The 26843-nt window shown below is 51.2% G+C and overlaps 1 protein-coding gene and 1 long non-coding RNA gene across 2 annotated transcripts in view; one reads left to right on the top strand and one right to left on the bottom strand.

The window, feature by feature from the left end:
- The first annotated feature begins 912 nt into the window (after positions 1-912).
- LOC128854175 (uncharacterized) lies at positions 913-11814 on the top strand. The gene is made up of 3 exons (XR_008453131.1): positions 913-1014; positions 2612-7439; positions 7669-11814. It is a non-coding gene; the product is annotated as an uncharacterized LOC128854175 (long non-coding RNA).
- Positions 11815-11945: 131 nt separating this feature from the next.
- RTN4RL1 (reticulon 4 receptor like 1) overlaps positions 11946-26843 on the bottom strand; it is a 34794-nt gene continuing 19896 nt past the window's right edge. The window contains exon 2 of the mRNA XM_054085089.1: positions 11946-16036. Coding sequence (XP_053941064.1) covers positions 14673-16036 — 1364 coding nt within the window. The 3' untranslated portion in view covers positions 11946-14672. The remainder of the gene's footprint in view (positions 16037-26843) is intronic.

The raw sequence follows: 26843 nt of genomic DNA, 5'->3' as shown, positions 1-26843 counted from the left end.
CTGAGCGGCTGCTCTCCTTGGTGTTGTGTTTCCCTAAAGAAAGAGGCTTTGAAGAAGTCAGCTCCCTGCTCAGGATGCTGATGCGAACGAGTCCCTCAGCAAACAAGTTTCAGGCTGTTCGCCTAAAAACACTCGGGGGTTATTTGTGAGTGTAATGTCAAGACAGCCTAACGGGAGAGCTGTGCCGCGTTCCGTTTTAAACCGCGCAGCACTGTAAGCTTCCCAGGTGTGATGTTAGTGCTGATTCTGCCTTTTTCTCAACTTCCCATCTGGGAGATGGAATAAAGCAGAGCCCCGCTTTGCCTTTCGCAAGGAGACTGTCTCCTCTATGACAGCTCCAAAAGAAATGTTCCCGTTGCTTTTTATGGGACCTTTACCTTCCCCCGGCTCAGGCCAATAATGCAGAGGCTGCTCCTTTGCAGGGGGAGTGCTTTGTGCGTGGAAGTGTTCCCTTCATCAACGCCAGGCACACACGCTGGGCGGTATCGCTGCAGAAGAGCTCTTTTCCCTCCCTTCCCCACTCTTCGGGGCAGAGCAGAGCATATGTGCTGTTATCTCTTAATTCTTCTGCGGAGCATTAGGACTAATAAAAACCTTTCAGGGCATCAGATTTGAGAAGAAGCTGACGTTGCATACTTAGAAACAAAGACTGATTTCCAAAATAAAGCTCCACATACTTCTTCCAGTAGCAGCGATGGCAAACAAAAAAAAAGCCTGTGACCCCCTTCTGGGGCAGGTGATGCTCGTCTTTGCTTGACTAATTGCATTGGATCTGCATACCTAGGTGGTAATGAGGGACTTGAGCGCCCAGCGTACCCTTTAAATAACAGAACATTGAAGCGTCATTGCTTTCATGTTTGTCTACTGGCTTCTAATTACTGAAGGCAGCTGACTTTAAAGCAGAGGCCATTTCCTCCCCTTCCTGCGGCGGGGTCATAACAGCTTGTTTATATACTCCTGAGCCGGTTTGCTGCAACAGATTGTGACTTTAAATAGAAGGTTGCTAAGAGTGAGGTAAGGGTGCCAGGAGAAATGAGCTTTCTCAAAACAAGTCACTTGGTATTTAGGGGAGATGGGAGCAGCAGGCAAAAAAGCATCGCTGGGGAGGTGAGGGATGGGCGGCTCTCGTCGGCGGTTGGTATAACAAGCGATGTAGGTAGGTACGTATGTTCTTTTAGAAAGCAGAGGGAAGTGTGATCGAGCATGTTGTGTCCTGGGGAAACCTCTCTCAGGATTTTCCTGGACCACCTCGCAAGAGCGCAGAGTTACTGGTTATTTATTCATCCTTGGCAAATGCCAGTAGCTCCTGTTTGGCATCAGGCTGAATATCAAAAAAGTTGATTCATTGACTTCAAAAAAAAACCAAAACAAAACAAAACCTACACTGGACAAATGCTGGGGAATATGTGTTGGTAAAGAGGTGGACTGAGTGATGAACATATTTTCTCTCTCTTATTTCTCTGACTCACACGGCCCTATCTTAGCACAGATTTTATTATCTTATCAAACAATTAATTACCTACATCCTTTAATTTCATACATGTACAGTTTGAGATCGTTGGTTTTGTCTTCAAATGCCTCTTATCCTCTCCCCAGTAGACTGGTGCAGTTAAATAGATGGGATTATTTCCTTGGTGGCCACACCAGATTTATTTATACTGCTAAGCCTGCTTTAGGAGTTGGGGTGAAAACAACTATCAGACTATCACATTTAGCCGTACCCCTTTGGATTTAGTCCCTGGCAGGCTTCCACTAAAGTCTTGGAAAGAAAAATTCATTAGGTGAACCTTAGCATGATTTTTACAATGGCTTTGATTTTAATCAAAGCGTGGATTTGAAATTGTTTTATCGTTAGAATCTGTTGACTGAACGTCACTGCGAAGCAATTCCCCTCGCCTGGGCCGGAGACGCATCCTATATGCTTAGGTAAATCCCAGACTGCGAGATTGAAACAGTGGAAAGGGGAGAAATTAGCCTCCGAGGTTTGCAAATGCGCTGCGGGCTGATGTCTTTCTGCATTTCAAGGACTTAAGTTCAATGGCAAGGCTGTTATTCTGCTTATCCATAATGGGCAAAGTAATCAATTAAAATGGTCTGTCCTTAAGCCATTGCAGAAGAGAAAGCTTGTTTCGAATAACTGCCTTACAAGGTCTGCAGGATGCGAGTTAAACATAACATCCTTTTATCTTCAGATCTGCAAAATCAAGGCAGTGCGTTTTACCCAGGTACCCGGGAGCACCGGGAAGAGAAATCCTGAGGAAGCTCTTTAGTATGTTACTAAGGAGTGGATTTTGCAGAGGGCAATAGAGCCGGTTTTCTCTGAAGACCAATTTATACAAACCCCAGTGATGCAGCGAGCCTGGAACTCCCAAACCTCAGGGCTGCAGCTCGGCATCCGACCAGGAGATGCTGCGGTAGGGGAGCTGGAGGAGGGTCGGCTGCCCACGCTGGGCTTGTTAGTCCTGAAGAAGGGAGCTTGGACCTGTTATACCTAAAGAAAAAAAAGCCCGCATGTTTCAGAGCTTGTGTGCATGAGTTTTGTGTAACATTGGCTGATGAGAATCCACCCTGGGTGTACACATTTGAATTTTAAAGAGCTTTGCTTTTCCAGGTCACCACGGTGCCAAACTCGAACCCGAATTCCTTGTGAATGAAAAATAAAAACGCTCTAGAGCCAGGCTGTCTGCGTGCTGCTTCGCTTCGGGTTGTTGGGGTGCGCTGACCACAGCAGCATCCTCCAGGTAAGTACAGCTTTTAGCTGCTTGGGCTGCAGGTAACCCCCCCTGTGCACCCAAAAGCCGCTGCGTGGCAGACGGCAATTTTCTTTGCTTGCAAAAAGGACGAGGTCAGAGCGTCCTGTCGCCGGAACTGGTATAAACCAAGAGTAATTGGACTGGAATTGGTGGTTACAGTGATGTAAGAAGTGGTGTAAGGCAGAGGTGAAGCCATATCCTAATAACGCCTTCTGCCTGCTCGCTGAATTCTGCAGAGAGATCAGCACTTCCAGCAACAAAAGAAAGTAGGTCAGTGCCAGGTCCCCCTCCCCGCCTGCGCGCTGGAAGCACATGTGTTGGATTACACGCCTGCAGATTGAAGCAGGAGCTCCTGGGATGGGGTTTTCTTCCCCTTTGGGATGGTGCACGTAAAAGCAATTTGGTGCTTTACGGTGTGCTGGTGCGGTTGCTCTCGCCGTGCGGTTTCTCTTGGAGCTGCTGCATCCCCGACGCCTGGGGAGCTGGGGGACCTGTTTGCATGTCGATATTGCAGGGGTGGAGCTGCCCTGGTTCCCCGTAGCCCGTCTGTGGTTCAGGGAAGGTGTGAAGCACCAGGACGTGCTCCCAGCTCCTGCCCATCCCTGATACCCTGATCCCGAGCCCGCCCTTGCCTTGCTGCAGCCATGAAACTCCAGTTCGACTTGAACGATTACCCGACACGTTAATTGGGACTCCTGCTATGATTAAAAAGAAATTTCAGATTAAACCCGCCACGCTGTATGGCTCAGGAAGAAAACATCTCTTTATAAACCCAGCAGGAATGTGGGGACTCCATTATTATTATTTTCTTTTAACTTTGAAGAAACTGGCTCTCGCTGCTGTTTTGACCACAAGGAGACAAGTGCGGCAGTCACTCTGCTATGGTCAAAGCCGAGCGGAAGGGAGATAAAATTGCAGGGTGTTTTTCCTTCTTTTTTTTTTTTTCTCTTTAATGTGATAATCATAATGGATTTATCTCTGTAGACTTCAGGTCCTGTCTATGTGGGTCTCCACAGGCTCCTCCACCACTCTTGGGCAAGAGCTCAGAGGAACTTGTAGGTTGTACAAACCAGGTGGGTGGGCAAGCACGGTCCCAGCTCCGAGGAGAAGAATACGGTGTTTGACACACTTAATTATATCCACAACATTCTCAGTGCTGTAGTTGGGCAGCTTTGAGAGTGTCTTCAGCTTGCCGTGTCCCCGGGGGAAGGTCCCCAGGTGAGCATCGTTGGTTGTTGGTGCTGTTTCCTTAATTGGAAGGACGTTGATGGCCACGTGAAGTGTTTTGAGACTAACGGCGACCTCTTAAACTCACGTATTTGCTCTGTTTACTGTGGAGTTGGAAGGCTGTCATGGAGTTTGCAGCCAAAACTCAGCCCTCCTCCACCAAACGCTGCCCGCTGAGGGAGGCTATGACATCGGAGGGGGGCTTTTCCTCAAACGAAGCTTCCTGCCTGCAGCCTTTTAGGTCGGACCTGCTGCAAATCCCCCCTGCGCTGGGGGGCCACGGGGAGCATCTCCCTGCCCATCACCCAGCAGGAGCCCAGCTCCAGCCCTTCCACCACACCAGGAGATAACCGTGGACGTTCAATAGCCGGAGCAGAAAGCGCTGCAGGGCTGCGGCAGCTTGGCCCTGCCTTTGCTCCATGCTGGACTCGCCGAGTCGATAGGCAAGGGCAGCGCTAGATTATCCCCCGCTCCCTCCCCTCCTTTTTTTTTTTTATTCCCCTTTAAACTTTTCTCGTGTTCCAGCTGAAGCAGCATGAGGTGAGTAAACTCCACTGCTCAAAATAAGAGTGGATAAGCTCAGTTTACTTGCATTTATTCATGACTTCACCACTCCACTGGGGCCTGAAAATCAGAGCCAAAAGGAACTGCAGTGAAAATTGGCCTACATGTGATGGCTTTAAATAATCTGCCCTTTTGCTCTAGTTCTGTGTTGAGATGTGCTGGAAGCCTGAGGAGCTGGGATCTGTCTTGATGTAGAAGCTGCTTTTTGTTTTCTTGCCCTGACGTTTGAAGCTGCTGTTGCTTTTGCTCTATTTGGTGGTAACTTGGGGGAACGTCTGCGGCGAGGGGGGAGAAAATATCTATTCGAGAATCACTTTATTTAGTGCGTGACTTGAAACGAACAGAATCGGCACAACGAATTAGCTTTTATTCCCAAAGATGTGAAAATTAAGGAAGAGAGAAAATAGAAATAAATTGATGAGCGCGTGTCGCAGATATCGACACCCAGGGACAGGGTATTATTTTGGGCTAAAAACCAGTTCTGCTGGAAGAATGGTTCACGTTAATAGTGAATTCTTGTTAGCGCTTGCATTTGGGCAGCCTGTTAAGGCACATACGGTTCCCAGCTGACGCGCAGTACATGCATGTGCCTGACACTTGCACCAGTCGAGGAAGAAGTCACGCAAACCATCGGAGAGCCGAGCGTGCTGGGTGAGGCTCGGCTACAGCATCCGAGCAGAAATAGAACTGGAGCCATCCGCAAACCAGGTCAGCGCTGCTCTTGCGCTTTTTCTCTTGGGCCCCTTTGAATCACATCATGATTTCTTTCCCCCCTCTGCCCCAGCTCCCTGCAGCTGGGATTGCTTTTCACATACTCTGCTCACATAATTGCCTCTAATGATTTCTCAGCTGGTTTTCCTTCGTTCTTAACTCAAATATGACTGCCTTTTCTCCCTTTTTCCCCCTTTACAAGGCTACACGCACCCGCTCCAGCATTCACAGATGCTCCCCTTCTGCTGCTCTCCCATATGCTTGCCTTGTCTCTCATTATTTTCATCTGGAGAGTCCCCATCTCCCTTCACGGAGCTGCACCCAGGTGATGCCAGAGCCTCCTTAGCCTTGTGCTGCGCAGCTCACGCCTCCAGATGTCCTTGGCTGGTCCCAGCGCTGCTTCCCACCCACGGTGCCTGGGCACGGCGGAGAAGGGGCTCCTCCAAGCACCCAGGATGATGGAGCGTCAGAAAAGATGCCGTAAGGCAGGGCTGCTCCGTGTCTCCAACTATGTCTTTGCTATCCGGATGCTCGCACTATAATTTCAGGGCAGTGCTGCGCTGGCAGTGGTGCTCAGCGCAAGCAGAGAGGGGGAGGTTTGGAGGTTCCCCCTATTTGCTGCGTGGAAAACCCTTCCAGGCTCCCAGCGAACTCGGTGGTTGGGGTCCTGCCGTGCCAGCTGAAGCACCAGCGAGTCACGGCAGGCTGTTAGCATCCCGCGGTATATTTAGTTCAGGTTTTAACAAGGGCTCCGTATGTGTGGGTTCTCTTGTTTCCTTTTGCTTTCTACGTGCTAAGTAGATGCAGGAAGGAGTCGAGAACTCTTCCCGTGATGGCAAGGATGCGGTTTTGTGGCTCTGTATGCTGTTTTCCGTTGCGGGGTTGGAGAAGGCAAGGCTCTGGGGAGACTTAGAGCAGCTTCCCGGACTGAAAGGGGCTCCAGGAAAGCTGGAGAGGGGCTCTGGATCAGGGAGGGCAGGGAGAGGATGGGTTTTCAGCTGCAAGAGGGGATATTGAGGTGAGATCTTAGGCAGAAATGTTTTGCTGTGAGGGTGGGGAGGCCCTGGCCCAGGGTGCCCAGAGCAGTGGTGGCTGCCCCATCCCTGGAGGTGTTCCAGGCCAGGTTGGATGGTTCTTGGAGCCCCTGATCCAGCGGGAGGTGTCCCTGCCCATGGCAGGGGTGGCACTGGATGGGCTTTAAGGTCCCTTCCAACCCAAACCGTCCTTTGATTCTATGAAAAGCATTGGCATAAGAGCTGGAGAGCCGTGAGTGTCTCAGGGTCCCCTTCCATCATGAATCCCTGACAACACGGTAAGGTCTTTCCAGCAGCAGGGATTTTCCTCAGGGACACAGGACAGTGAAACGGTGCCTGCAGACAGCTGGCTCTGCGCTGCTGGGTCTTGTATGTTTGGTCCTCATCAGGATCCACGCCAAAAGGGTCACTCTGCTTTTCCTTTCGAATTAGTATGGGTTTAATTTTTCTATTCCAGAATGAACTTTAATGCCCGAGTTTAAAATAATACAGGTGCTCTGCGTGCTCCCAGAAGGGTTAAACGGGGCTTATCCTGAGGACATGAGGGCAGCCCACCTTGAAGCGCTTCTTTAGAGAAGACCTGCGAGAAGCCAAAGACCTTTTGATGACTGGGTATTTAGCTGTAGAAAGATTGACTGAGGGAATAACTCTGAAATCCTTTTCCAGGGAGAGCAATTTCTATGCGCTATTGAGAAATCAGGTCTGCGAGAAGTTTCACTAGGTCTGTAGGAAAAAGGAAAAAAAAAGAACCAAGTCACGCTGGTAGGCTTGAAGTGGAGGTGTTAAATCTCAGCTGCGAGGTGGGGAAGGTGCAGCGCAAAGTCCTGCGCTGAGGATGCTGCGATACCTGCCCGCAGGAACCGGGGAGGGGAGGAAGGAAAACGGGTGCAGCTCAAATTGAAGCAGACAAAATCTCTCTCTGGGGATGGCAACTCTTGCTGGGAGCGGGATCTGCTTCTCTGGGAAATAAAGTGCATGGACGTGGGGAAGGAATGGAAATCTTTGTGGGCGAGTCAGCAAATAGCCAAGAGTTTTGTTATTCCCTAACAGCCTCAGAAACCCGCAGTCTGTCATAGGAGCAATTTTGTGTTTTAATAGAAGTGTTTTGCTTTTGACCCCGTGTGGCACAACAGCCTCTGCAAAGCAGGAGGTGAGCTTTTACTCTTGCCATCTGATTTTTAGTTTTCCTCCCTCTCTATTTCTTTTTTATCTTCTGACCCCTGGGCAGATTTGGGTGGGTGCAATGTTCTGGACAGGCAGCCCTGTGGGTGTAGCGGGACCGGATTTGGGCAGGATGGAGGTGGCAGACACGGATGAGATGCCCAGAGGCATTCTGGTGGCCGGAGCATTATTGTTAATCATCGCCATTTGGTATTTAGGCAGCAGGTGCCTCCGTAAGCATCAGCTGGAAGTACGAAACAGCCCCCATCTCCCAGAGTTTCCCGGTACTGGCGATGCCTTTCGCTCCCGAGCAAGATCGAGGGTTGGGTTGCAAACCGCTGACTTCTGCTTGGACCCAGGTCGCTTTCCCCGGGCGATGACTTGAGTCTTTTCATCCGAATGAGATGTGTAACTTTAAACCCGTGATCAGCATCGCCCTTTAGCTGGAAAACACGGAATTCAAAGCATCTGGCGGGTACTGCAGTGTTTTGTTAGGCGAGCGCAAACAAACGGAGAGGAGAAATGGAAAAGAGAAAGGAAATTTTGAGTCGGTTTAGGAAGTCTTTGACGAAGCGGATGGCAAACACCACCTGCCTGACCCTCTGTCTGCGGCGCAAGGGCTTGGGGAGGCGCGGGGAGCTGCCCGCGAATCAAATGCATCAAGACGATCACATTTGTTTATCGCTTGGGTTTGTGCCACTGTGGAGCTCTTTTGTTTCATTTCTTCTAGCTGCGGTCCAACCCCCCCAAAAAAAAAAAGAGATTTGTTGGAACATAACTGTACCGTTCCCTTTGGTTCTTCTTTAAATTCTCTTTATTTCCAGAAGACAGCGAGCCGGGGTGGAGCTGGTGGTGGTAATGTTCTGAAGCGGGAGGGAAATAGCCTGGAGATGTGCAGCGAGAGCAGGGGCACGCGCCCTGAATAGGAGGGTTAACCAGGGCTTATTCTGAGGGAAGCAGTAATTGCAGCTTGTGTGAAGCAGTAATATTCTTTTGTGCATTATTTACCCGGGAACATCTGCTAATACATATACATTCTCCGGTGCGTGTAAACAACTTGTGCGGGGAAGAGGATTAGGAGATGTATAAAAAAAATTAGAAGCGAGTTAAAAGGGCAATTAGAAGAGCAGAAAGAGATATTGAGCAGTGAATTAGGGAGGATATTTTAACACACAATCAGAGCTTCCCGAGATGTATTCAGAGCAGAGAGAAGGTAAAAGAGAAAATTGGCCAATTACGAAATGATAGCGGGGAATTGGTGACATGGGAGAAGGTAATGGCTGATTTGTTAAACAGTTATTTTGATTCTGTTTTCACAAAGGAGGAAGAGGGTGGAGGGCAGCTCCGGAAAGGACTCGGGCTGGGCGGCCGAGGGTGAGGATGAGCTTGCAGAGAGAGAAAGATGTGCCTGCAGAGCGGTTGGGCGTAGGGAGAATTTCACTCATAGTCAAGGGGTGGGGGGAAAAAAATGGATTTTAGTGAGCAGTTCCTTGCGGCAACAATCCCGGTAGCGAGGTCTTGCGTTATAACACTTGCTTTTGTTCGCCTAATTGGCTGCTTTTGAGTAGGGGCCAAGGACTGAGGTGGTCACGGAGATGAAAGATCCCTTCTCCTCTTTGAAGGCAATTTCTCCGAGAGAGAGAGAGAGAGAAGAGGCTGGAGTGTATTGGGAGACAGCGAGATGGATGGGGACTCTGGAGGGATGCTGCTCCTGGGGCTGCTTTTATGCGGGTAGAGAGGTGGTTTGGCTCGCCGGTGTGGCACCGTCCTGAGAACACACCGTGCAAAACGTCAGCACCGCTGCAGTCCTCTCCGTCCCGGTTTCATAGTTGCTTTTTCCTTCCACCCGTAACCCACAAACTCCAACGCGGTCAGCGATACAAGAGCATCCCTGTAATCCCTGTTCCCATCAGCATCGTCTGGCGTTGGCAGTCTCGTGTTTCACCCAAGCATTTGTGAGCTCGAGGCTGCTGGATGTGATAAGGGAGAGGAGAGGGCTGGTGGAACAGAGGGATGGTGTCAGCATACAAGGCCTCAAGGAGATAGAAAGCGATGGAAAGGGAAACGTTCATGGTCATGCAGTGGGATCTGGAGAAGCGTTCCCGGGCTGTGCGGTTGAAATCAAGGCAGGGAGAGCATCTGCAGATGGAGGATTTAGGGAAGGCTGAGCTTGAAGCATCATAAAAAGTGTTATTTGGTTTATGAGAAATGTGAAGTGATGCTTTTGTTGGGCTCGGTCCCTCTGAAGGGGGGGAGAATGCGCTGCGGAACGAACTTCTGGGACAAAGGAAGTCATTTGGAAATGGTGCTGGGGGGCCACAAGTGTCACCCGGGAAGCGATAGGGAATACGGGAGGAAGTGCAGACTTGTGGTCTTGGTTTAGACTGATAAACTAAAAATTTATTCTCAATATCCGAGAGGCATTTGGTTTTCATCCTGCTTGGGAGGATAAAAGAGATGCAGCGTCGTCTGGTTTGTGTTTTCAAAGCATGTATGAAAAGCACCGTATTAGCAATTACGGGATGAAACTGTGGAAAAGTGGTACAATGGAGAGAAAATTGGCTCCGACTCAGGAAACGGGATTCTGCCGCCGGGGGTGAATTTCCAGAGGCGCAGTCTGGGGTCTCTTCTGGGTTCTCCGGCATTTATTTTTTTAATTGAAAGGATTTGCATGAGCAGCCCAAAGTTAGAGCATTAAAGCTCACTGATGTAAAGAAAGAGAAGGCAGCTGCTGCAACAGGGACTTGTCTCATCTGCCAGCGCCGTGCATGGTGCGGGCGGCAGACCGGAGAACGCTAAAGGAACGGGAAACCGGTGAGCAAATAAATGCTCAAGTGACATGTTTCCCAAGGGAGGCGTTCGGAGCTCGCAGCCGAGCTGCGGGGAGCTATCGGCGGTGTCTAACCACGTCGGCAATGGGCAGTCTGTCTGCCCGGCCCCCGGCGAGGGGAATCGATGCCCTTCCAAAGGCTGAGCTCGTGCAGTGAACTGCACCCCTTCAAGGCTGATTCCTACTCCCTGGGAAGGCAAACGGTGGCGTGGCCAGGGGAGCCCAGGCAGAGCTGGGGAGCACGGAGGGGTTTAGGTTTATAGAATCACAGAATCGTTTAGGTTGGAAAAGACTTTTAAGATCATTAAATACAACCGTAAACCTAACGCAGCCAAGTTCACCCCTAAACCATGTCCCTAAGCACCATATCTACACCTCTTTTAAACCCCTCCAGGGATGGTGAGGCAGCCACTCGCCTGGGCAGCCTCTGCCAGTGCTTGAGAACCCTTTGGTGAAGATGTTTTTCCTAATATCCAATCTAAACCTGCCCTGGTACAACTTGAGACCATTTTCTCTTGTCCTATCACTTGTTTACCTGGGACCAGCACCCACTTTGCTACAACATCCTTTCAGGCAGTTGCAGAGAGCGATGAGCTCCCCCCTCAGTCTCCTTTTCTCCAGGCTGAACGACTCCAGCTGCTCCTCCTAACCCCTGTTCTCCAGCCCCTTCCCCAGCTCCGTTCCCTTCTCCGCACGCTCTACAGCCTCTCAAGGTCCTTCTTGTAGTGAGGAGCCCAAACTGAACCCAGGATTCGAGGTGCAGCCTCACCAGCGCCGAGTCCGGGGGGACGATTGCTGCCCTGCTCCTGCTGGCCACACCATGGCTGATCCGAGCCAGGATACTGATGGCCACCTGAGCCACTGCTGTTGACAGTTCAGATGCTGTCAACCAGCACCCCAAGGTCCTTTTCTGACAAGCGGCTTTCCAGCCGCTCTTCCCTAAGCCATGGGGTTGTTTTGACCTACATCCAGGACCTGGTGCTGTGCTTTGTTGAGTCTGGTACGGTTGGTATTAACCCATCCATCCACCCTGACCAAACGGGAGCACGTGGACCACTCCCCAGCGTTGCCTCAAAGGGGCTGTGGTGCTGACCACCACCCTGGGGGGTTCAGCCCTTCACCGCAGAGACCTCTCCGTCCAACCTTTGGTGTCTGGGAGTGGTTCTAACTCCATCCTAGGTTTCTGTCTCCAGCCTGAGCCTTACTCGCTCTGGCTCGTCGTGGTTATACCTGCGTCTCTTTGGCTGGAGAGCTGCTTGCTTTGAGCCTGCGCGAGCGCTGCTTCAGAGAAGAAGGGGATTTATGGCAGCCCTCAGAGCAACATTCAAAATGCATGAAGACACGTCGCGTGAAGGGATTGGGGAGAAGACGCACGAGAGTGAACCAGGGGCCGCGGCAGAGCTGAACCGTGCAGATGGGAAGGCAGTTATTGAGGCGAAGTGTCAGAGCGTGCCATAAAGATTTAGTTTATCCTCAAAGAGCTGTGGCGGTGGAGGAAGGATGGGCACGGGGAGGGGCATCAGCTAAGGGGAAGGCAGCAGGAACATCAGAAACCTATAGTCCATGTCAAGTGACACCTCCTATGTAGCAGTGTATCATGTCTCCCTTCTGGTTTTTAAACAGTAGCCTTTATTGCTAGGAGTTAGAGCGCTTGATTGACAAGGCTTGTAATACACCATGGAGTTGCCTTTATTTTTCCTACATGTTAAAGGAAGAGATACTAAAAATACAATTATGGTTTTGAGCCAGGCGTAGTCTGTTCTAATATAATTCATCTCAAAGACTATCCATCGTGCCTGCTGCACCCAAATCATTTATAAAACATTAGCATCTCCTGTGCTGACATTTTACTCCTATATCACAGGAGTTACACACAGACTTAAAAAAAATTAATAAAGTGCTTCTCTTCTTCATTCTCCCACTGAGAGCTTTGATTTCCAGAGTATGAAACGAAATAACCAGCATAACAACATTCTCCACTTCTAAGGGACAGTGCCAGGCTCGTTCAGTTGCTATTGGTTATAGAGAGTAGGACGTGAGGGAGCTATTTCAGATCACGGATTATTTGTTCTGGCTGCATTGGACATCCCTTTAGTGGAGCTTTAGAGGCCTGTAGGCAGAAAAGTTTGGACAGGAGCTGGAAGGGAGAAGGTTTGATGAAGTAACCTCTTCCTTTCTCCTCCTGGAGTTACTCCTGCTGTTCCCCCAAGACAGGTATTTAAAGGTGAAGCATCAAAGCCTCTGCCCCTTATCGCTCCTGAGATGGGTGGGAAACACCTGGCCCTGCAGCCGTCTGCTTCCAGCACCCATCACTCTTAGAAATAAGCACACCATGGAATCTACTGCTTCTCTTTTTCTTTTTTTTTTTGGCTTGGGAGCTTCCCTTTTCTGTTCCACAGGGGATTCCCTGCTGCCGGAGTACCCTCTCCCCATCCCTAGAGTGGTTGGGAGAGTGGATTTCCTGAGCTGGCCTTTTATTCCTGAACCTGGTGGTGTGTCGGATGGAAAACACAAGCCATCACCTTTGGGCTTTCCAGCCCCACACGTGACCTATGGGCTAGAAACGTCCTGCCACCGCCGCGGGGAAGTGGTTACGAAATGAAAAGCAGCCTTTTCTTGTCCAAGATCACTTTTATTTCCCTTGTTTCATGAGCTTCAGTGGCTGTTTGGTCTCACGTCTCCACGCTGACAGGGAATTCACACTGGCTGCAGGATGTGGGCAACGCCTCCCCGAGCCCGTGGGCTGCCGTCGGTGATGCCGCCGGCTCTGCCGTGCCCTGACCAGCAAACGCATCGCTCCGCTGTGGGGTTTAATTCGGGAACAAGCGGACCTGTTCCCTCTCCTCCACCTGGCCATCCCCCTTATGGCTGTCTTGGACCGTTTATTTTTCTCTCCCCTGGCGGACCAGAAACCCCGGGCACTGCGCTTCTCACCAGTCCCCCATGAGCTGTCATTTCCCCCTTCTCTGACTCCTCCCGGGACACAACCTGTTCCTTTTAAGAAACAAACCCTCTCCTGATGCCATCAGGACTGTCTGCAGCCTCGGAACTGCTTCTTGCTGTCCCAGTGAAAACCTTAGTCCAGCTATAAAGGTCCTCACGCCACCGGAGCGGCTGGGAAGCCCCTCTCTGCCTCCAGCCCCCCAAAAGCCCCTTTGCTCCCCGGGGCCTCGCAGCGCTCTCTCCGAAGACAGAGCTCTTATGGCTAGATTTTTTTTTGGACTCATTCATCTCTCTTTCTTTCTCTCTCTCTCCCGCCCTGGTTACAAATTAGAACGTAAAGAGTGAGGTTTGGCTTTCTGGATATGGACTTTGCTGCATCACATACAACCAATCCCCCCCTCCCCTCCCAAAGTTTAGTGCTCTGAATTGCTGAGAACATTGGTCCGCTGTGGTTCCCCCGCGCGTACTGAGCCCGCCCGATGGCTTCAGCATCTGTAGGCACCGCTGCCGGTTTGTTTTCTTGAGAAAAAAAAAAAATATCATGTACTGGTCTGCTGCTATAAATTCAACAATACAATCCTTAGTTCTGCAGATATAGTTTCCGTATAGTTTATAAACATTGTAAGACATACATATGGATAATTGAGGGGAAGCGGGGGAGCCTGTGCATTTGTTGGGTTGTTTTTTTTCAGGTGTGTGAACATGGTTACAAAAAAAAACGCACCTCCTGTGGGTACCTCAATTCTTTCAGTGTTGGGTTTGTTGTTGTTGGGTTTTAGTTCCACCTCTAATCAGTCTTTCCTTTGGTTGTTGGCTACTCCAAGCCCAGCAGGCAAGCCCTGTTCTGCTGTAATGCCTGAGATATTCAGGGGTTTGAGATTGTCTTCTAAGAGATTCCCAGCCAACGTTGGCCTCTGGGTTTGGAGCCAAAAGGGCTAAAACGTGGGAGAACCAATGTCCTTGTTACATCGATATCAGTGTCCTTGCACTCACTTTCAGCGCAATAGTGTAGGCTTAATTGGTGATCATTTTTACAGCAATTATGTTCCTTTCGGTAATTGGAGGGGTCGTTCAGAGCGCTCTCAAATGAATGGAATTTCCCAAGAGCGTGGATACAGTCCGTTTGTCTCGTTGTTGTCACCAACGAATTGGCTACCATCCCCGTTATCTGGGTTTTCGTAAGGTTGGCTTTTTTTTGTTGTTGTTGTAGGTGCTCGGTTAGGCTGTTTGTGACAAGGTGTGATAATGCCTTTTAATCCGCTTCCGCTGCGTTCGGCACAGTCCACGTTGGCAGCCCGGCCGGGCACGGAGAGACCATCAGAAGCCGAGACAACGTTCTTCCCTTCGCCAGGCCAACGCTCTCCACGTACAAAAAAAGAAGAAGAAAAGAAACTCTGGTCCTTTGTAGATTGTTGGCAGTACAGCTTCGCTCCGTCTGCAGCCGAGGGCTCAGCGTATGACGGCCGCTAACACCATCATAAACACCAGGAGTGACGCCCGGAGCCCCGCGCAGCCGGCCGCCTGCTGCACCCCGCTGGGCGCGCGGATGGGCGTCCGCCGGGTACACTTACCCTTGCGCCTGGGGGGCAGCGTCGGCATCGCCCCGAAACTGAATTTGTGCTGATAATCAGGCACATAGTCTGGAACCTCATGCCCGTTTTTCCGCGGTCCCAAGGACACCGGTTTAGAGGTTCGGTTACGGCTTTTGTGGCTGGTGCAGTTCTTGCCGGGTTTGCGATAGCCCGGCCGGGAGCCGGGAGGGGCAGCGGGTTGGCTGCTGTGCAAACTGTTCTCGGCCCCTCTCTCCTTCCCCTTCTCCTTGGAGGACTGGTGAGGGTGGTGGCTTTTGGAGGCTCCTCTGTCTGCTGTGGAGAAAGTATGTGTTTTAATCTGATGGAGCGACTCGGACCCCGAACAGTTCCTAAAGTCTTCTGCTCTTAGCACCTTGAGGTCCTTGCCGTGCATCTGCTCAGGGGACTCGCAGATGACGCTGGAGCTGGAGCCTCTGAACCTGTGCAGCCATTCCCAGAGCGAACGGGCTTTGCAGTCGCAGCTCCAGGGGTTCCCGTTCAGCCTGAGAAACTCCAGGGCTCCCAGGTGGGCCAGGCAGTCCCCCTGCAGCTCCGAGAGGCTGTTATTGAACAGGAAAAGGGTGGTCAATCTTCGGAGGTCGTGAAAAGCCCGCCTGTGAATCCACTGCAGCTGATTTTGATGGATGAGCAGCCGATCCAGGTTTATTAGTCCTCTGAACGTGTTCTGATGGAGGCTCCAGAGCTTGTTTCCATGGAGAAAAAGATGGCTGAGGTTAACCAAGTCAACAAAAATATCATCCTGAAGGAACTCGATGTGGTTGTCTTGCAGGTAAAGGTATTGCAGGTTGTGGAGACCACCGAATATCCCGCTGGGGAGGGAGCTCAGCCCACACTTGTACAGATACAAGGCGTGGAGTTTCACCAGCCCTTGGAAGGTGTCTGCAGCTAAAGCCCTTAGGTAGCGGTTATCCCCCAGATCCAACTCTTCCAAGTTGACGAACCCATCAAAGGTGTTGGGGTCGATGAAGGTGATGTTGTTGGAGTAGATCCAGAGGGTGACCATGGAAGGGCTGAAGTGGCCCCGCAGCAGCAAGGTGATCTGGTTGTTCTGGAGAAAGATCCTCTCGCTGTCCTCGGGGATGCCCTCGGGGATGGTGACGAAGTTGTGAGCCTGGCAGCTGACAGTCATCGGGGACGGGTAGCAGACGCAGTCGGTGGGGCAGCCCAGGGTGCCGGGCACCTTCAGCCCCAGCAGCACCAGCAGCAGCTCCGCAAACCCCCCTGCGCAGAGAGAGAGAGAGGAGAGCAGCGTCAGCAGGGACTCGGGCACCCCCCACCCACCCATCGCTGCCGCGGGGACTATTCTGGGTGAAAAACGCCTCCAATTAACTCAACCCTCCTCTCTACTCATGAATTACCCACGCGGCGGTGATGAGTGGGCTCATCACCCGCAGTCGTTTGAACGTGATGTATGGAGTATTCCCTGCCTCCTCGCCCTGCCTGCAACAGGCAGGTGGTTGCGCTTCCGGCCCCAACGGAGCAGGAGAAACTTCCCTGGGGGAATTCACGCTGGGAGTGGGGGCAGTGAAACCCTTTGCCTGCAGACAGGCTGGGCGAAAGGCAGTTGCATCCATGTGTGAGAGCAAACAGGAGACGCAAACCTTCAGGAGGTGCCCAACCCCTCCTGTAACGCATCTCTTAAATCGCCCGCGCTTACGTATCGGAGAGGAAAAGGTACAGAGCTTTAGGAATCACCTACGATGACAGGTGTGCAGCACATCTGCACCGCACACCCAGCTGCCCCGAAGGCGCAGCCCCAGCCCCGACGTCTCCTTCTCCTACAGTTGTTAGACACCGCCATCCACCCTGAGAACCAACTGATTTACAGGGAAATATGTTGTCAGCAGTTGGTGGAAAAGGCTGAGCTGCAAACTCTGCTTGGAAGTGGGATGCTCAGACATATTTTTAAATGGATGTCCTGTGGCAAAGCATATTGCATCCTCTAATGCTACAGTATGTGCTTGTGACCGGAGCTCTCTCGCTGCGGAGAAGAAGCGGTGAGCAAGGCAATAATCATCCCCTCCCTCTGCTCAGAGTGCTGGTTTCGCCTCCCCGTTCCCGTCTCGCTCCCACTCCTCGCACCAGGCTTGCTTTCAGGCTACTCCTTCTGCGCCGAGTGGCTTTTCAGACTCGTTGCACCAGACTTGTCATTTCTCATTCAGATTTTCCTCCTAGATTTGGCTTTTTTTTTTTTTCCCTCTTACACGCAAAATTTGCTCATGTCTAATGAATTCTGCCTCTGGACTTCACAGGGAAGAGGAGTAACACAGGAGCAGCGTACAGCTGCCAGTGCCATCCTGCCCGTGAGTCCCGCCTTGCGCTCGGCTTGTAATAATCTGAAAAACGAGAGTGGAAGTGGAGTTCATCTCTAATTACTCCATGTCATTATCACCAGCTAGTCCACGAGCTTGGACCCCCTTGGGCTTTTACAGTCCCTCTTTTCAGAGCCTACAGCTGAATACGAGTGGGAGGTGAAAATCCTGTCGCTGTTTTCTTGCTAATTGTGTTTGAAATATAACTCTGTGGTTACCATCGCCTTTTGCCTGGTACGGAGATCTATTACCATATAGTTAACAGCAGGTGACCCGTCCATCTGGACCCATCCTTTCAAGGCAAAGTTGTCACATTTGGAGATAAACTGGGCTATTCCAACTGTCCATAAATCACCAGTAAGAGGCAGTCATCTCTGACTGGGCTGATAATAGGGAAAAAAATAGCATCGCCAGCCAAAGCGTTGGACCAAGCCTTGGCTGCGATGAGAAGCGGGGGACTTCTTCCAGGCACAGCCCTTCAGAAATTAAGCACTGGCTACCGGGAGGGATGTCTCATTCCTGTGCCGCTGCCAGAAAGGGGCTCTAAGTCGGGAACGTTTAATTTGCAACAACTCCTACGGCTGTGTAGGAAAAGGAACATTCTCCAAGTCACCACCGTACCATTTTGGCTTTGCTGTCGTGCCTTTGCGATGAGAGAGGGGCTGCGCTGGTGGGAGCATCGTGCCGGCGCTGACTATCGAGCGCTCCCTGCCAAAAAGGGAGCCCTCATTGCAACTTGCCATGCGAGCGCAGCCTGGGAAACAGCGGAATCCTGGCGATGTTGTGATTATCCAAGTGCCAGATAACGATAGCGAAGATAAATCTCGGCTTGCAGATACCTTCTGCTGGGTTTGGGGTTTTTTCACCTGTGGATGGGCTTCGCCGAGGTGGGATGGCTTCGTGTTTGCCATCTCACCTTGGTGACACCAAAGTACGAAGCAAAGGTCTTGCGTTTATTAGTAAAATCCTGCCAGGCACAAGCGCCGTGACGATCTCCCACATGCGGAGTCTGTTATTGCAAATACCAAATCACAAGGGTTTGAATCAATAAACCATCTCCCAGCTATAAGCAGCAGGTTGGAAGATTACATATTGCTTCCAAACAACAGTTTTATGTGCTCTTCCGTGACACGACAGTTGCCAAGCTAACGGGATTACTGACGGGAGGTGGAGCCGGGCAGGGACCTCGGAGCATACCCGATTTCACGTATAGGGATGGTGATGACAGGCGGCTGTTAGCAATGCGCGGTGATGGACCAAGGCAGCCTGGGTCTCCCTGGAACACGGCCAAGGTAGAGGCTCCTGCCGAAAGGGAGCGGGTGTTTAACAGCTCCCTGCTTGCCGGGAGAACTCCAGAGTTAAAGGTCAGAGGGAACTGAGTCCATCTCTTAAACGAACAGGCATTTGTGAGTTCGTGGTTGGAGTTCCTATGGAGAGGGAGATGTGACTCCCGCAGTCGTGGATTGTGGTGGGGATAGTCTGCGGGGTTACTGGTTCTCAGCTTCCCAAGAGTGCGAAGGTAGGAAGAAAAGCTGGGGATGTCTTTCTGACTCCTTGGTGCAAGTCAGGGGTAGGGAGAATGGGGAATCGAAGGATGGATGCTTAGAAAAAATAATAATTAGGTGGGCAGGACATGGAAAGAGGAAATGTATGAAGTCCCCAGTGGGGGCACTCAAAGCACATGGTCTCAGCAAGAATGCTTCTTCTCCAAGCCCACAAAACCTGCTGATTGCCTAGAGCTATGGAATGCTGCTCCTGGAATGCCCTGGGCTTGGTCACAGTTTAAATCTGGGAATGAACCCCCTGCCCCCCGAGAAACAAAGAGGCTGCTATCATGGAACCATGAAGCTCCTGAGGGTGGTAACACCAGCATTGCGATGGCCAACAGCCGAGCCCCACCGAGATCAGACAGCCAGGAGTACTTGGGTCTCCCCGAGTTTCCCGAGAGGTCCCAGCCCAGCTCTCCTGAGCGTTAGACCCTCCGTAACTTGTTGAACTCATTATTCCTGATGCAGCCCTTTTGACTTCATCTTGTAAAGGTTGCGAGGCAGATGGAGGGTCACCAGCATGTGTGTCGGAGCTCACCAGGGAGGGAGAGCTTCAAAAGCAGCACAGAAAAATCCTACAGAAACCTGCCGGTGAAGTGAATAAAAACAAAGCCCTGCTGACACGGATAAAACCAGCACGGGGGTGTTTATCTCCTGGCTTTCTCCCACTGATCCGCTGTGTCACCCCGGCTTCTGCTCGCTGTGTCCTTCTGCCGCCTCCTGCTTTCGACTAAGGTTTCAATGATTGGAATGAATTTGTCCGACTGTCCAGACCATTTCCCATGTAGCATCTCTCTAATTAGGCATTAATTAGGCATCAGTTAATGAATGCTTGAAATAATTTATCCTTGGATGCGTCCAGTTTGCAGTCTTACTTTTAACAGCATTAGACTCATTATTAGATTAACATCGTTATAAATGTTCTCCATTACCTGCTTGTTTCCATTGTCTTAGCCTTATTACTGAGAGTGAAAATCACTCCTCCCGCATGCATTATTGATGAGTAAGGACTTTCTATATGTAGCACGGGATTAATTGTTATACAGCATAATGCATTTAGCGTGAAGCCTCGATTTGTGCAAGAAAAGCGGTCGGAGGAATGCAGACGCCGGGAGCCAACGGGCTCGGCCAGACACAGCCCAGCTCCTTCCAGCCCAGCCCAGGTTCCTCCCCGCGCAGGAAGGAAGGAAAGAAAAAGAAGATGGTTTGAGATCCAGGATCTGATGGGGGAAGGTTGGAAGGGTTGGAGTGGTTGCTGGAAGGTTGGCAGGGATGCTGGCCTTGGCTCTGCTCTGCAGGCAGCCCATCCCTACGGCTCGACCCAGGCTGTACCTGCGCCGGCAGCTTTCTTGCGTTTTAAAGCTTTACTGTATCTAAAAACAAGGCAGAGCCTTGGTTTATTTAGGAAGATCTACTGCTTCTTATTTCTATTAGGAATCTCAGGCATGAGGGGAAATAAAAAGCTGGGGAGGGGATCTTGATCAGGGAATGCAAGGGGTAGGACGAGGGGGAATAGTTTTCAGCTGAAAGTGGGGAGATTGCTATGAGATCTTAGGCAGAAATGTTTTGCTGTGAGGGTGGGGAGGCCCTGGCCCAGGTTGCCCAGAGCAGTGGTGGCTGATCCATCCCTGGAGGGGTTCCAGGCCAGGTTGGATGGGGCTTGGAGCCCCTGATCCAGTGGGAGGTGTCCCTGCCCATGGCATGGGGTGGGACTGGATGGACTTTGAGGTCTCTTCTGCCCAAACCACTCTGTGATTCTATGATTCTAAATCACTTAGGACAAGAATAGATGCTTCAGCGTCAGCTGAGACCTGCAGAGCCCCCAAAAAGGCAACCTTGCCATGAGCCCTCGCCACCCCCTGCCCAGCCCTTCTTTGTGAGCTGCTTTTCTCAGATGGACGCTTTCCCCTCTCCAGCCGGACAAGCTATATGGGTCATGGCCTGTCTAATTCTTCATCACGATCTGCTCATGAGGATGGAGCAGTTTGCTTCTCTTTCAAATCTCTCCTAAACCACCATCTGCTTTGGGACACCCATCTTAGCTCATGTCTACATGCAACTTGACTGCCTGCTTACTATGTCCATTACCGGTGCTGCTCAAGCTGTTAGATTTATAAGCTCTTTAGAGCAAAGCCCTCGTCTTCTGGTTGCTGATTTATGTATCTTTACTGCCATAAAACACTATGTATAGCTACTACATAATATAAATAATAATACTTAACCAGGGCAAGCTACAAGTGGGGGACAAAGCATCTGGCTTGTGCTCGCAGCTGGGATTATCAAAAAGGCAGAAGCTTGCTCATCACTCACCCTCTTCTGAGGCTGAATTCACACCTGGTGTAACACCACGGCATCGCTGTCAACGAGCTCCAGAGAGAGATTTTCCTGCCCCGTTCGCACCCTGGATCTATCAAAGGATGCTTTCTAAATCGGCTCCGAGTGAACTGGGGCACAACAACACGACTACGACCCCCGGGGGAAAATATACTTTGAAACTGGGAAACTAACTCCGAATGGGATGTGCGCACCACCACGGATGTAAATGGTTGTTTAGGGAGAAAAAGGAGCCTCAAATATCCACAATTTCATCTGCCAAGCGAAGGACGATGAAAGGCAAGGCCGGAGGAGCGACAGCAACGGGCCACGAGCCCAGAGCGAAACTTCAGATGGGAGATGGTTCGACAAAGCGGTGTCAGACCCGTGCTTAGTGCTGCAGGGCTTTTTTTCCTCCTCTTTTTTTTGCAACCCAGAGGATAAAATAAACAAGCTTGTCTTGACTGTCACAAAGACTAAATTCCCCTGCGAGCAGCAGCTTGCTTTCAGCCTCTCCGCAAAGCCCTTTAGGTGCCGCCCCGCGGTCCTGCAGCGCTTGGCAGCAGGAGCATCCTTGGCGGGTTCACTCCCCAGGCCATGGCACCGAGCTTTGCTTTCTGCACGAGCTGCCTCGCAGCCGGAGAGTGGCAACCACCCAGCCACCTTCAGCATTTGGGTTTTTTTTCTCCAACCAGTGTCATAAATAACTGACAGATCCCAGCTGTTTGGAGCTATGGTTTCTGATGGAGTGACAGCTGCTCCCAATCCCCCAGTCATCACCCCGGCAGTTCTGGAACGTCTCAGCAACATAAAAATCATTGGAGATAATTTCGGTTTTGCATAATTTGGTTAGGCAAGCTGTGATTTAATGGCAATTATGACCTCCGAGGCAGAAGATGAGCTTGGAGGCTACCGGCTTCACACAACTTCAGCTCAGAGTGCAGCATCAGGGATGTTCCAGGGAGAAGGTACTACAAGAAAAAAAACCTTCTCCAGCAGCTGGAAATTGCCTTCCTTCGTTGGCAAGTGGAAAGACTGTTCCCAGAGGAAGAAGCATACATGGAAATTTGGAAGGAATATTGCGAAGAAAAGCGTTGGGAAGAGGCTGGTGCCAAAAGTAGCATCGGGAGGTAGTTTTAAGGAAAGCCAGGCAAAAGCTTTAGACTGGAGAGTGCTGTAGTCGCTACAAACCCTTCTGTGTCACTGGTATCTCATGTCCTAACTGGTATGAACTTTCTCTTGGCTCTCGGATCCGCTTTGGTAGCCCTGACATTAAAAACCAAATCCTCCTCATGCAACCGATATAGAGGAGTCGGCCAGCACCGGGATCGGGTCACGTCCTTCGCGGGCACTGCCCATAGCTCTCCCCTCTTGCAGGGTTTCTCTTGCTCCGGGCCGTGCTGCCTCTTCCCTGGGTGCTTCTCAGCCACCCTGGAGCCTCCTGGTCTGCATTTCTCCAGCAGTGATGGACCAGAGCAAGCCCTTGGTCCACCAAGCTACGTTGGGTGGGCAGTTAAGGAAAGAGAACCAGGAGCTCTGAGGCCATCATGGTGCTTCTGGATGGGGGCTTCAAGAGGTGCAAAACACAGCTTAACAGCAGAAATGACTTTTGTGTGGAGCTGAGAAGGCCCAGAGTCCCCCTCCATCACTGCTGTCAGCCAGGTTGGAGTTTGCCATGAGCTAAAGCTCAGGGCAGAGACCTGGGGTCAACAGCACCCCAAAAATCAAGTCCTTTAGGCTATTGCAAGCTCATTTTACATGTGCTGACCCGGTATGCGGAGCTATTCACCTTCCTCCCCCAAAGTCAAGGCCAAGGTCACCTGGAACTTTCTGGATGGTGGTCATTAACTCCTATTGCAGTTTGAAACCAGACCATAAATTTCATAGTGTAATAATGTAAAAATCAATAACTCTGTTTGAAACAATAGCTTTGTCTTCCATTTCAGCCGGCTCTGATATCTCCCTGCGGACCGCGTCCCTCTGAATCACAGAAACAAAGAGAGCCGAGCGATGGGTGGTGGGGCGGCTGCGCTCCCGCCAGGTACCCAACCCCTCTGTCCTTACAGATTCAATTAGTTCATTTATCCTTCTCTCGCAGTTAAACTCGAGGATGATTTAAAAGGGAAAAAAGAGATTAAAACCGGAACCTTTTATGCTCAGTCTCTTTGAGATCCCGGCTGATTCGGCATCCCCTGAGGCTTTCCATGCAAGAGATGCCCAAGCCCCGCTGCCCATCGCCACGGACAGCACAGCCAAAAACCCAACACAGTCCCGAAAAGGCGCAGCACCAACTCAAATGAGCAAAACCAAATTAAAGTCCGCTCTTTTCCAGCTCTGGCTCTCGGGGCGAGGGAGGTCTGGCTTCTTTTGCTTGCTTATTTTTCCTTGTTTGCTGTAGCACTGCCTTGAAATATACATCGAGAGGAAGGATTGTCTTTCACATGTTGGTGGATGTGTGATCCTCAAAAACAAATTAGCACCGATTCACTTCTATATAGAGTGCAGCCATCAGGGAATCACTCCTGAATTCACAGCGAAGGAAAGTAATAATGCTTCCAGCGCGTTAATCCTCTCCGAGAGCAGCCCCTGAACTCTCTCCCCGTGCTGGAGGCACCACTGGAAATTACAATTGTGCTGAAAAAATAATAAATAAATACAGAAATTGGCTGGGTTTGTGCTGGTCCAGAGGATTTGTACCCTAATGTGGAACTCCCTGTTTAATTAGCACTCCTCTCTGTGTCTGCATCTCCTCCTCCTGCTGCTCAAGCTGAAGAAAAAGAGGAGGAAAAAAAGGATGCCAACAGTGGAAGCGGCTGTGGGATTGGAAACACAGCTATAGAAACTTGTTTAATTTAAATGCTTGTTTCAGGACTAACATATGCAGAAACAGAGGGAGTGTAGAAAGCGTTTTCCCACGTAATCTGCTCTGCTTAACCCCAGTTTGCAGCACGCCTTCCACTGCAGCGATGCCCTTGGATTGCTGCTGCTGGGGTGCTGCTGGGCTGCAGGCACAGGGCACAAACCTGTACCTCAGTGTGGAGCCTAAAAGCCAGAGTTTGGGAGGAGATAATCTAAATCAGAGGCTGGGCTGCTGCTTGCATGGGGTGCAGATCAATAGAATTGAATAGAATCATAGAATCATGGACTGGTTTGGATTGGGAGGGACCTCAAAGCCCATCCAGTTCCATCCTCCTGCCGTGGGCAGGGACATCTTCCACTGGATCAGGGTGATCGTAGCCCCATCCAACCTGGCCTTGGGATGGGGCAGCCACCACTTCTCTGGACAGCCCCGGCCAGGACCTTCCCACACTTACAGGAAAACATTCCTTCCTAAAATCTCATCTCAATCTCTTGTCTTTCAGCTTAAAACCATTCCCACATGTCGTGTGGGACACTAGGGAGGAGAGGTAATCTTTCCCTGACTCCTTTCCTCGCTGCCGGAGGGTTTATTGTGCCTCTGTGTCTTATCCCATCTCACATAAAGCGCCAGCATCTCAAAAGCCTCTGGGACCTTCCCAGAGTGGAGGCACGCCAGAGGGAAACGGCACGTCTGACTTTACTGACGGATGTGTCCTTGGGTGCTGCCACGGCTGGAGGTGTCAATGGACACCACGATGCTCCTGCTCCTCTGGGAAAGGACGGAGTGGCCCAGCAGAGCGTGGCGAGGATATTGCAGGATTTCAGGCACAACCATGGGCTTCACCGGCTCCACGTACTGTCAGCCCGACCCCCAGCACACACCAGGTATGCTCTTCTGGTCCCTGGCACAGGACGGGGCTCTGGTGGGATGTGCCAGCAGCCTGCAGCGAAGCCGGGACAGGAATTGGCAACAGAGAGATCTTGAGGTCCTTGAGAAGAGACTAACAATTCCAATTGCCCCAGGAGAGAGAAATAGAGGAGGATGACTTGAGCTTAGTGGATTGTCTGAGGCGTCTCAGGGGATCATCAGATACTTCCACTCCCTTTTTGTCCCGAGGTGACAAGTTTTCCTTCCCATTCACAGAAATGCAAAGTAATTCCTTCACAGCAGTAATAAAGAGGGTCCTTAGTCAACCAGCCGGCTAGCAAGCCCTCCGAGATGCTTTATAGCAAAACAATTGCAGATGAAATGACCAAACCCACCCCAGATGAGCACCAGCCAGATCGGTATCAAATGCAGAACAAGGTCATGTGTAGCGAAAGCAGATTCACCAGCTCATTTCCCTGCCAGCAGCTGGCTAGGACCTACGGAGAGTTTCTTTAGGATGAGAAATACAGCCAGAACAGAGCAAATGTGAGATGGAAGAGCAAAGTGACAGCTGCCCGGGCTCTCGGTGCACGCTCGGCTGCCCTGCCATCCATCCCACATCCGCAAGAGATGCAAAAACTGGAAGCTGCAGAAACCCAGGGATGGGCTGGACGGATATGGAGGGGGCAGGGAGCCGATGGTGGCCCGAAACAGGGAGTGGAAGGGCCCTTCTGCGGTGTTTTTATGCAAGCATGGCTAATAGGGAGAGCATTAGCTCTACAAACGTGTAATCCTGCTGAGGTCCCGACCCCAGCAGTGTCCTGTGCCACCGAGATCCGCAAGCCAATTATGTACCGTGCTGCACAGGCTCCCTTTCATCCCTTTTCAGCCTTTCTGCATTTCAGATTTACTGGATGTCCTTGTATTTGGTGGAGAAGAGGGCAAATCGGAGCCTGTTCTGTCCCCCTTCTTCCCCATTCAGTGGCACATCATTCCGACTGCAGCAGGGAGGAAGGAGACTGATGGGAGGGCATCAAAGCCACAAGTTCGGTCACATTTTCTTCCCACAAAGAAAGGAAAAAAAAAAAGAGATGGCATCAATTGGAGCCCATTCCGCAGCCTCGGATCTCTCTCCCGCACCCAAAACAGCAGCACCTTTCCCCAGGTCTCCTCTCGGGGTGGCTGCAAGATGCTATGAACCCTCCAAATGAACATCCCTGTGGGTTGGCAGCTGAGTGAGCATCATGGATGTAGGCAAAACCCCACTCCCCATGGAGACGTACGCCAGCGTGCTGGGTCGTGCGTGCTGCTGCCTTTCAGAGACCTCTCCTGTGCTTTGCACTGAACTTTTTACCGGCTTGTGAAAAGCACAGTGATAAAAGCAGAGCAGTGTGAATAGCTGTGCTCCGCTGCTTCTCTGCCCATCAGCCGGGGCCGACCTGCACCTCGTTAGGAGGTTTAATGAGCCGGTGGGGAGATGTCGCGTGCCCAGTTAGACATTGGGCATCGTTACGCTCCCGCCCGGCTCTTGGAGTGCAGGGGGATGTAGGGAGCTGAGGGTTGGACATCACCGCTCGCCGAGCACCAGCGCTTTGCCAAGCCCCTGAAATCTGTACGGTTGGACGGCGGGCGCCTGGCGTGGTGCGGAGCCAGGAATTAATGTGCGAGCGATGAGCGTGGTTGGGACACTGCACTTTGCTAATATCCTTTGTCTAGCTCCGATGCCGGTATTTCATCCCAAAATATCCCCACCGTGCATCCCCTGGGAGCGGACTTTGTGGTGATGCTGCACATCCCCCAGCGCCACACAAGTGCCTGCATTAAAAGCTTAATAAAAATAGCTTGTTAAGGGGATGCGTTGCCATCACCAGTGGCTTGTGAGCTCGCTGCTGATCTTTGTGCCTCAAATGCAGCAAGGCCAAGTAATTACGGGATGGGGGCTGCAAGGTCTCGACAGTCTAATTTCTATTAATTATAGTGCGCGTGCGATCCAGTCACAGAGGAAAAGCGAGATGGGGAGATGATAAATCGTTGCAGGGGCTGGGGAGGGAACAAGAGATGCTGAAAGATGCTGAGAAGTGGAACCTGTCCTGCACCAGTCGCAGGTGGGGCCGGGGAATGGGATGTGA

This window comes from Cuculus canorus, chromosome 20 (genome assembly GCF_017976375.1).
Source record: "Cuculus canorus isolate bCucCan1 chromosome 20, bCucCan1.pri, whole genome shotgun sequence".
Taxonomy (NCBI): Eukaryota; Metazoa; Chordata; class Aves; order Cuculiformes; family Cuculidae; genus Cuculus; species Cuculus canorus.
This window is presented reverse-complemented; position numbering and strand designations above follow the sequence as displayed.